This window comes from Arachis stenosperma, chromosome 2 (assembly GCF_014773155.1).
Source record: "Arachis stenosperma cultivar V10309 chromosome 2, arast.V10309.gnm1.PFL2, whole genome shotgun sequence".
Classification (NCBI taxonomy): Eukaryota; Viridiplantae; Streptophyta; class Magnoliopsida; order Fabales; family Fabaceae; genus Arachis; species Arachis stenosperma.
Genome location: NC_080378.1, coordinates 113901914 through 113913402, shown reverse-complemented (window position 1 = coordinate 113913402; position 11489 = coordinate 113901914). Strand labels below are relative to the sequence as shown.

At 28.5% G+C, this 11489-nt stretch overlaps 2 protein-coding genes across 2 annotated transcripts; one reads left to right on the top strand and one right to left on the bottom strand.

Moving 5' to 3' along the window:
- Nucleotides 1-102: 102 nt before the first annotated feature.
- Nucleotides 103-3092, top strand: LOC130961631 (protein PYRICULARIA ORYZAE RESISTANCE 21-like). The gene is made up of 2 exons (XM_057887602.1): nucleotides 103-393; nucleotides 2524-3092. The coding sequence occupies exons 1-2, from the start codon at nucleotides 297-299 to the stop codon at nucleotides 2991-2993; spliced, it is 567 nt and encodes a 188-aa protein (XP_057743585.1). The 5' UTR covers nucleotides 103-296; the 3' UTR covers nucleotides 2994-3092.
- Nucleotides 3093-3673: 581 nt separating this feature from the next.
- LOC130957819 (cytochrome P450 704C1-like) lies at nucleotides 3674-7861 on the bottom strand. Its single transcript, XM_057884668.1, has 6 exons — nucleotides 7427-7861; nucleotides 6488-6703; nucleotides 5962-6252; nucleotides 5067-5393; nucleotides 4544-4747; nucleotides 3674-4064 (listed from the first exon to the last, which is right to left on the bottom strand). The coding sequence occupies exons 1-6, from the start codon at nucleotides 7718-7720 to the stop codon at nucleotides 3876-3878; spliced, it is 1521 nt and encodes a 506-aa protein (XP_057740651.1). The 5' UTR covers nucleotides 7721-7861; the 3' UTR covers nucleotides 3674-3875.
- Nucleotides 7862-11489: the final 3628 nt, after the last annotated feature.

Here is an 11489-nt window from a genome sequence, read left to right as displayed (position 1 = left end):
GAAAATTAACGTCCTCACATTACACGATTGCATATTCGTTGATGATAGGGTATAGTTAGTAGCCAACCCAATACTTCATACAACTCCAACCATTATATCTATCTCATTTGTCATTACACACAACTACCTTGTCCATATTATATTTGTTTCTTTCTTTTCATTTCCTTTCTTTTTTATTTTATTTTTTTATTTTTTTATTTTTATTTTTATTTTTTTCCATTTGTGAAGACCGTATAATGTGTCTATCATTCTCATTATTGAACCTGCATCTTGTGTAGTAGTTCTGTTCTACAGCCATGGAAGAAAAGCGAAAGGCGAAAATGAAGCTGAAGGTGGACCTTCAATGTTATAAATGCCACATGAAAGTAAAGAGGGTCCTCAGCAAATTTCCTCGTGAGTTTTCACTATACATTGGTTTAATTTTCTCTCATATTTAGTTTTGAGTTTACATACCATGCATTCTTATGGAGTAAACTTTGATGGAGTAAACTTTGGTTATAACCAACACTACCTTATGTTAAATAATTTTTTTAACAAAGTTTACAGAGAACTAGAATGAGACCCGCGCGATGCGCGGAGCGATAAATTAATGATAGTATATAATAAATATTAAAAATTGTTATATTTTGTAGAATTAAATTAAATGTGTAAACTAAAGTTAAATTTAAAAGGTATTTTATTTAAAATAATTTGTAGTATAAAAGATTTGGATATTAGATTTATATGTAGAAAATGACATTTTTATTTGGTGGTTTAATTTTTGTATTTGTTTTAGTTGATGAACTTAGTCTTTTTATGTGGCCCTCGTCTTCCTTTTTTTTATTGGTTGTTGTTAGAGTTGTTACTTTCTTCTTTTTGTGTGTAAGTTCTTGTGAAGGCATGTTCTTTATGAATTATTGAGTTATATGCACTTTCTATTGTGTTGTTTGTTCCATTTTTACAAGTATGTTCTTCTTCCGAAGATGTGTCTTGAATTTGTATAGTTTTCTTTTTCCTTAATCTCTTGATGGGTATGTGATCTTCGTTTGATGATATTAGTGTTGGCGAAGTTGGTTCCTATAATCAATGAATAATTTAAATTAGAAATAAAAATGATGTCTAAAATAACTAAAATAAGTGATTTTTTTTAGTATTACCTGTTTTATTTGTTGTAATGGGTGTTGAAATTTAGTATTTTTGGTTGGAACAAATGTCTTGGTAACAAATGGGTGTTGAAATTTAGTGTTTTTGGTTGGAACAAATGTCTTGGTAACAGTGTATTGTTGAGAACTTTTTTTAAGATTAAAATAATTTACATTGACCTCAAATATAAGTGAGGTTACACAAATTTTTCAATTGGGGTGGTGCTTCAATATCATTACTTTTTTAGAGTGCCATTAGATTTGAAGCAGTTGTACTCAACAATTTTTTTGCTTCGCCATCAAATAGTACAAAAGTTGTTGTACCACTTTGATTTGAAACTTTTAATTGAATTTTAAACTTAAAATAAGTATTAAGTTAGTAACTAATAATTTGATAGATGGGATTATGAAAAGTATATAGAGTTACTTTATTGTTGGATATCGTGGTGTTTGATTACTTGTGTCACAAATGTAGTTATCTCATTTTTCATATGCTTTTTTCGTACACTTTTCACATTCAACATAGTTATCTCCATTGAGTAAGTTTCAGATGTGTAGTTCGGAAATAAATTTTTTATACTAAATTTGATGTAATTTGAAGGAATAGTGATAAGAGACTTATATAAGTAGTTCAAATAGTATGAAATTTGAATATTTGTAACGTAAAATTTATTATAATTAATAATATTATTATGACATTTATAATATGAATGTTTATTACATTGAATGTGTTATTTATAGAAATTAATAAATTAATTATTGGAGTTATAAATTTGTTCTATTGTTTACAACGATAAGATATAATAAATATATGAATATGAATTTAATGTCTTTGTAAGTTACAAATTTGGTTAGACACTATTAATTTTTAATTATTGTCGTTGGTAATTACTGTATTGTTTTTTGTATATTTTATTTTTTGCTGATTTGGAAATAATAGATGATTTGGCAAAAATTGAGTGGTTGATTCTAAAATTTTGCCAAGTAAATGATGATGCTGATAGTAGAAGAAGAGAAATAGTTTAAAAGCAATGTGGGTAAACTTATGTATATACTTTTATATATTAAGAGTAGATGACAAATAATTTCTAACTCACTAATGATTGACATGCATATATATGAGTTCAGCTGATTTTGGTAACCTGACCAAACACTAATTTTAGACAATAAAGTTTGATGAAATGAATGTGCTAGAAATTAAAGATGAAAGCAATGACAGAGTCTACAACTTTAATAGTTAGTTTTTTGTAACCTTGGTCCTGGTTGGTGGTTGATGCACATTCTACTCTTCAAATACCTCTACACTTTGTTATTGCCATGATACTTGTCCCAAAAAGTTTAAATTGATAAGAGAATGTAAATAAATAATTACATACTAACAATTCCTTTTTTAAAATGATAGAAATTCTAAAGCAAAAGTATGACGCGGAGAACGACATAGTGATCATCGAAGTGCTATGTTGCAGCCCAGAAAGGCTAGTGGACAAAATTTGTTGCCGAGGTGGTGGTGCCATCAAAAGCATTGAAATTGTGGAAGCCAAACCCAAACCTCCCCCGCCCGAGAAGCCCAAGCCACATCCTGTTCCCCGTGCCGAGCCGGAGAAGCCTAAATCACCTCCACGACAGGATGTTGCAGCCCCCACTCAGCCAGTAAAACTCTTTGAACCGGTACCTGCTGTCTCTGTTCTTGCATACCCATCATCAGTGAGTTCTTCGCCAGCCGGGCTTTTCTATGAGGGTGGCCCAGGTGGGCTCCCGGGCTTTTATGGAAGACCAATATATGATAGTTATGGTGGGAGCTGGCCTTGTTATGGGAACTGTCAGTATCAACACTTTCATGAAGAAGAAGCATCACAATGTACAATTAGTTGATTACTTGGGGAACAAGTAATTGTAGCATATGTGACATCGGTAATTAATGGATGTAAGAAACAAACTCTTGGTTCATAATAAATTTCGCTTTGAAAATTTCTTAATATATTTTAAAATTTAAATATTTGAATATAATTGAACTGAGATGTATTGATCCAAGAACTCAACAAATTTTTAAATCTATTTTATGTTGTTGTAGGGTCATTCATAACATAAACCTTCACATCTAGTTACTAAGGGTGAGTTTTCGAATAATCTTCTCTGATATTTTTTTTTCCCACAATATTCCCCAACCCGACAAGTCAAGGATTAATCCGTTGCAGATCCGAACTCCATTTAAGATTCGAACCCTGACACTTGTTTAAACGAATGAATGAGTTGATCACTCGACTGACTCAAATTGGTTATCTTCTCTAATATTTTAATTGCATGACATTTAGTAGTTTTGTACTCCTTTCTTCTCAAATAAACATTTACTTTTTAACATTTTATTTCACAAATAAGTACTGATTTAGCAAATTAATCTAACATTAATATTTGTCTAGTCATATCCCTTATTAATTAACAATACCCTAATCAATATTGGATCAAATGATGAGAAAGTATAAATAGATAAAGTAATTAAAAAGAGGATGATTAATGTACTTGTCTAAACTCTCAAAGGATAATTTTGTATAGTAATTCTTAAATTTTGCAGCTTCAACATATTCCAATTATTTTTTTAATTCATGAGATACATACTAACTTCTCATATAAACATAACATGTATAATATTAACTTCAAGAAAGATAGGTGTATTTACTATTTACATTCTTGTTATCTATTTCTAATTACATTAAGCTTCTCTATAAAGCTTGGATTGTTCTAAAAACGATATGCTAATTAGTCCCACTGCCTATGGAAGGCTTTGACTTCAAGACCACCATCAATATGAAGATTTATCATTGTCTTGTAACTAACAACTTTGGTTTCATCACTCAATTCAAAGCGGAAACAACCTAACAAAACTGCTGAGAATATCTTCATCTGCCTGTATGCAAACTCCTTTCCTAGACAAATCCGAGGACCTGCCTGCAAATAAAAGAAAATTCATTTCGAGTTTACTGAATTAGCCTGAGGCCTTAATACAAGCTTGCATGCAAGATAATTTTCTTCGGAGATGCTTATAATTTCACTCAATTCTCAGTTAAAAATTTATTGTTTTAAGAGTTTGTAACCAATGCAAGTCAAGTCCTTATAGTTTTAACATTTATGATCAGGTACTTATACTTCATAAATAATTTTCATTTTGGTCCCTCTAGTTTAAAAATTTTATGATCAAGTCTTATATTGGATGATAAACGTTTGATCACAAAATTGTAAACTAGAGATCAAGTTAAAAATGTTTGTACAATATAAAACCTCAATTAGAAATGTTTATACCATAATGATTTGATTAGAAATGGTTGTACAGTATAAGAACTAAATCGGTTACAAACATTTAAACTATAAGGATCCAATTAAAAGTTTAAGAAAATTATAGGTCCTTCAGAGTAATTAAACCAAAATACCTGGAAAGCTGTAAATCTGAAAGGACTATCTGGCTGAAAAATGCCATTATGATCAAGCCATCTTTCTGGTCTAAATTCTTCTGCATCATCACCCCAAATGAATTTCATCCTCCCCATTGCATAAGGTTGATAAGATACCATATCTCCTTTATTTACATTGTATCCATCTGGCAATATATCATCAGCAAAGCAAATCTTTGCATCCTGTAAGTCTTACAATTTTGAGTTAACTCCTGATTTCGTCCCCGACAAAAATTTGATGAAAATGACAAACTTATCTCTTATTATTCTTACTGAACAAGCTCGCACCTCGTCATTCAGAAAAAGTAGACATATTAGTCCTTCCATGCATGTATGAGTTTTATAAGGAATGACTAATATGTCACGTTTTTTCAAATGACGATGGACGAATTCTTCAGAGAAAAGATTTGAGATTTACCCTACAATCTTAAGCACTGCAAATCTATGATGATAACAACCTTGGGATTTAGAAGCAATAGATAAACTTGAAGAATATCCTTACCACTGGAACTGCAGGATAAAGTCTGAGAGTTTCAGTAATTGCCGCATGGAGATAATTCATCTTTTCAAGAGCTTCATCAGTTACAAAAGACACAAACTCAGCACCACTGCTAAATGTTTTAGTTTTTGTGTTTGTTACTTCTTTCACTTCTTCTGCAGCTCTTTCTTGCACTTCAGGATACTTACATAGCATGTAAATAAACCATGCAAGTGTTGCAGCTGTTGTGTCTTTTCCAGCTATAACGAAGTTTAGAATTATGTCTCTTAAGTATGTCGAATCATATTTCTCCTGTTGCAGAAACCTTGAGAGTATGTCACCATGTTTGTTCTGCATATTCCATCCAAAGTGAGAAAATGCATAATACATATAAGCCTATTTGGGTTATATAAGTTTTTAGTCCTTGTAAAATTTGTGACTTGGTTTAATGTTTGGTTTTGGTACCTACAATTAGTTTATCTGCAGCAAATATTGACATGACAGTTAAAACTAAGGTTGTATTTGGTTGATGTTTTCATTTTCAGTGTTACTGTTTTCAAGATTTTTGAAGGAAAAAGTGAAAATAGTAAAAACAATAAAATCTTGTTTTCTGTTTTCACTACCTATTTTCTTTTTTCTTCACAAAATTCTAAAAACAAAAAATACTGAAAATGAAAATGCAAACCAAACACACCCTGAGTATCTCTTGTCTCATCTTGTGGCATAGCATTTAATCTGTCACGTTAACATTTACTAACAGCAAGGACCAAAACAAATATTTAAATTTCATAGGGTTCAAAACTAAATTATTTGAAGGGGGGAAAACAAAATGTCACAAACTTTACATAGATTGAAAACTTATTTAAGCTAATATATTTTCTTTTCAATTAGAGACACAACTTTTAACTAGTAAACTTACAGCAGAATCATCCTTTGAAGTCTGCAATTGCTGCATTCTTATGTTAATTAGCTTAAAGACAAAGTCGTTTAAGATTTTGGTATTCTTTCTTAAGACAGCCTCTGATCCAACATTCAGAAATTTCTTTATCTTCCAGAAGACATCGACATACCGGAAAAGAGTAAGCATACTTGAAGTTTCAAAAGCGTCGGCGAAGTTCTTCCCTTCTTCGCTTGATCCACACATGCTGTCAAGTTCAGTTCCAAATGCAACTTGGAATATTGAATCCAAAGTTGATTTCATGAAAAGGTCCTACATAAGATTTTGGATCAAGTTAACACCAATGAGACAAGAAAAGGAAATCATATAATATGTTTTACAGCATATAGGTTAAATTTTCAATTAGGTTCCGATATAGGAGATGATTGAAAATTTTTGTACAATATGAGAACTTTATTACAAACTTTTAAATTATAATGACCTAACTGAAAATAGAGTAAAACTATAGGAATCTTAGAGTAATTAAACCGAGAATATATAAACCTACTTGGATTTCCAATGTCTTGTTTGAAGTTGCAGCTTCAGACACCACATTTGCAACTTTTGCTGCATTCTTTCTGAATACAAGAATGCTGAAATCTCTTAACATCTTGGTGGAGAATTCATGACTTGATATTTTCCTCTGTTCGCGCCATTTCTCGCCATCAACAGTGAAGATTCCATCACCCAGGAAATCCCTTAAATTTTGGTAGTTGTACATTCCCTGCACCAATATTTTGAGAATAAAAATGAAGACAATATGGCTAACTTAGTTTCATCTTTTTGATAATTGAACTGACTCAATAATTACATCACATAACATCTTCTATATGTACCTATTACTATTAATGCTCTTATTAACCTGCTTTTTATTAATCAGAATTCACAGTTTCCAAGATCTATGTACAAGTTTCATCAGTATTCTCCAAAGGACAATATATGAAAAATGTTCCTAAAATTGACAACCATAACAACCCCATCACACCATGTCCAGATTTTGAAGGAGAAATATAAATAGACATCATTGCTTTGATCACACATGAAGATGATAACAGGAAACTCAGAACCTCCTAACTGATTCAATCTTATAATTAAAATCAGCAAGAAAATAAATATGACTGTTGCCTCACCAGGAATAAAAGTGATGAGGTTTTTTATTATTTATTTATTTTTTATCCTGAACGCAGCTGAGCTAATATCCATCTACATAGTTACTAATATCTTAAAGGCTTAAAAAATGGGTCCAAATTGATATGTAATGTGAAATAATATTCGCAAAGAATTTCATTTACTTCTAAAAAGATTTGGGCTAAGATCACAACAAAAGTTTTATAAGAACCACAACCATAAATCGTTTATTTAACCTATTTAACCAACCCAATTTTAATATGTCCCAAAAAACTGAAAATCAATGAATATTATTCTAGCATCTGCAAAAAGTTTGTACCTTTCCATAATTTTCAAAATGGGTTTTGAGGATATACTCAACATTGATAGGATCAGAAGTGTAAATCTCATTCCTGAATGGACTCAGCAATCTGTAAGTCTTATACTTTCCTGCAAGATCAGTCATGTAATGATGCAGCCTATTGAAGTTCATCATTTGGTTGAACACTGTGCCACCAATTGGATGGTACTTCTTTTTCTTTCTATCCCTTCTTCTGAACAGAAATTGTGCCAACAGAAGAACTAAACCTGCAGAAAGAGATGCAAAGACATAAGGATTATGAAGAAAATCCATTTATGATGATGTGTTAAAGTCAACAGAGTTTATAGTTTAGTATAGTTCAGTTGCAAAGGTTGCAAGATGCAACTTCATTTATAGGATCCAAGGAATCAATTGATGGTGCCCTTGGACCTTGGTAACTTTCAGTAGTTGTAGACTTGTAGTTGTGTACGACATTTTGCAAGGTATTCTGTCTTTTTCTGACCATTAATAGGTTATTAGCCTAGGAATTTCAATTATTTTTCTAATCATTAAAATGAAATATTAAAACTCTTTCTTGAAACACTTCTTATTAAATAAATAAGATTGTTATTTTTTGGCTAATTTTTTTTTATATGACACCAACTGTGGTGTAATGCTGGGTTATGGAACTATGGGAAGTTTTATATCGGTGTGACGGCGTTCAGGTGAAGAGAAGTAATCGGACGGTCCGATTTATTGCAGCTGAAAAGGGACACAAATCGGACCGTCCGATTTGTGGTTCATGAAAGACAATGCATGGAAATCGGACCCACCGATTTCATGCTTAACTTCAGATTTTTCTTTTGCACAAGGAAATCGGACTCAGCGATTTCTTGGCAAGATGAAAAAAATTTTTGGGAGCCATGAAATCGGACCCAGCGATTTCTGGGTGCCACACTCCCGTCAAACACCCTGCACTCCCATAGTGCGGTTATACACCACCACTAACCCAATATCAAAAATAAAAAAGTGTTTTTTTTTTACTGAAAATAAATAACATTGTTGTAGTCCTTATTAATTAGATAAATTCCGACACTTATTTAGTTATGTTTTTAGATTTTAATTTTAATATATTAATAATATAAAAAAATTTACATTATTATAGATGAAATTATTTAAATTGTGAATTTTAAAATTAATTAAAATTTTAATTTCCATGTAAAACTTTTACAAGATGTGTATAAAATTAAATTTATTAGTGTATTAATAGACATTAATGTATTATTAATATATTTTGTTTTTAAAAATATTATATTCTATGAATACCAAAATTAATTACTAAAGTAATTATTATATATTTGTTTATATTTATATAGTGTTTGACTTATTTTTTTAATAAAAAATATCAGCTATCAAAATAATTAATAATGTCATAGTAAACTATTCAAAATTTTTAATAACATAACTAAATTTACCTAAATCTTTTATCAAACATAATATATATCCCAATACAGCGGTTTATTAGTGTTATTTAAATTGTGAATTTAAAAATTATAATTTTTATGTATTTTTTTTTATAAGATATGTTTACAAATTATTTTTAATATATTAATAGGTACTAACTACTAACGTATTTACTAATATATTTTATTTTAAAAATATTCTATAAATATTAAAATTAATTATTATATAGTTATATATTGTTTAATTTATTTTTTCAATAAAAAGAATCGGTTACTAAAATAATTAATAGTGTCATCATAAAATAATCAAACTTTTTAACAATATAATGAAATTTTTTATTAGCAAAAAATATATCCTTATACAGTGGTTTATTAGTGTTATTTTTTTGCATATAGATTGCTTTTTACGTAATAATAATAATAATAATAATAATAATAATAATAATATAGATAACAAGTACATTATAACGCTAAACCTTTTTTTTATATTTTCTTATTAAATTTGATAAGAATAATAATTTTTTTCTTTGCTTAATAATTAAAAGGCGTTGATCCATAGACATCAAAAAATTTATAAACCGAATTATTAGCCCCAACCTAAGCACTACTTTTCATTAAGAGTTTCTTCGGATAATGTTAACGTTCTAGATGTTCTCCATTCTAATGAATCTATACGTTATGCAGTATTTGAAGAACAGTATAATAAACAGTTATATTATACGTCACTTATATAAAATATATATTAAAAATAATTTAAATTTAATTATATATATTTATATATAAATATATTATTAATAATTAATTTTAATGATTAATTTTAATATTTAAATAATATTTTTTTATAATAAATCAGACAAAAATATTTAGTAACTAAAAAAAACAGTCAAAAATAACCATAATTTACTTTATTTAATATTTATTAATTATTACAATAATTAATAAATACTAAATAAAACAAATTCTAACTGTTTTTTTTATCTCCCAAACATTACCCTAAATCAGGTAGCAATAAAGTGTGTAGATATTTTAACAATGGGGATTCCCCACTTAACCTTACATACAGCTCATCTTGGATAATGATCGTGTTTGTATATATCATATATGTCCCTTTTATTGAATCCATTTCTTAAGATTCTACCAAAAATAATGCTATTCTGATCCTTTCTCAAAAAAGTTATCTAATCCAATATAAAAATTTTAAACTCTAAATCATAAATACATATCATTTATTATGAGTATTTAAATTTAAATTGATTCAAATTAAACTGCACATTTAATCTAATCTAAATTAAAAACCAATTAAAACCATATAAATTCGAATTTGATTGAATTTTATTTTTTGTAAACCGCTTAATCAGATCGAATTTTAAATTTATTTTTCATAATCGATCCAATCCAATCAAAATCGCATAATGTACTATAATATTATTATTTTATTATTATATTTAAAATTATACTTATAACATGCTTAATTTGTTATATATTTTTATATTATTCATGTATTATTATTATTAAAATATGATTTATTTATTTATTTTAACTAACTTATAATTTTATTTCTATTGTTATATTATCGTTAGCATTTTAAGATATTGTTGAGATTTGTTATATTATTATTAATTATTTAAAATTTAATGTTGAGACTTGTTAATTATTATATGTATTTAATTTTTTTAATTTATAAAATTACGAATCCAATCAAATACAAACTACTTGAAATTGGATCAGATTGAATCAAATTTTTTAAAAAGATCATCCAATCTCACCATAAATAAAATTAATATCAAATCGAATGAACTTTTTACTCAAAATCGATCTAAACCGTACCATAAATACCTTATCGTTTATGGCTTTTTTTTACAGCAAAGTTACCTTGTATATAAACCTAGACTTCAATTAGATGAGCTGTTTCAACAATTCATTCATTCTTTCTTTCTTACTTAGATTTTAGTTTCTTTCATACGTTAGCTATCCATCCGACGAACAAATTATTTATAAGAGGTAAAATACTAAATTAGTGTCTTGTATTTAGGTGTAATTGTTTTTTTAATGTTTAAGATTTAACATATTTTATTTGAATTTAAAATTTTTTTATTAATTTTAATGTAATTTTACAGTGAGATTAAAATTAAATAATTAACGAATGTTCTATATGACAGTCGTCCAAAAACAAGATCGATAACAAGTATAAATTTCAAAGACAAAATTAATTGTGATGCATTATACATTTATTTATCATTCTTTTTAGTTCTGTAGAAAATATTTTATTTAAATTGTAAGAAAAATGATAAATAGATGTATTAATGTATGCACAGTTAATTTTGTACTTGTGGAACGTGTATTTATTCTCCAAATTATCGACCTTATTCTTGTATTGCTATCATATAAGATATTTCGTTAATTATTTAACTTTGATCTCATGGTAGAACTACATTGAAACTAAATGAAACATTTTTGGATTCAAATAAAATACTTTAAACCTTAAAGACCAAAACATGATTACGCCCAAACGTAACAAACCAATTTAGTACTCTGCCCTATTTATAAGTAAGACTGATAATATATACCCTACTCGCGGTTGCCTAACCTGGACCAACCCCGTTTGGGTACCTAACCTAGAGCAACCCGTTCCGGTAGGA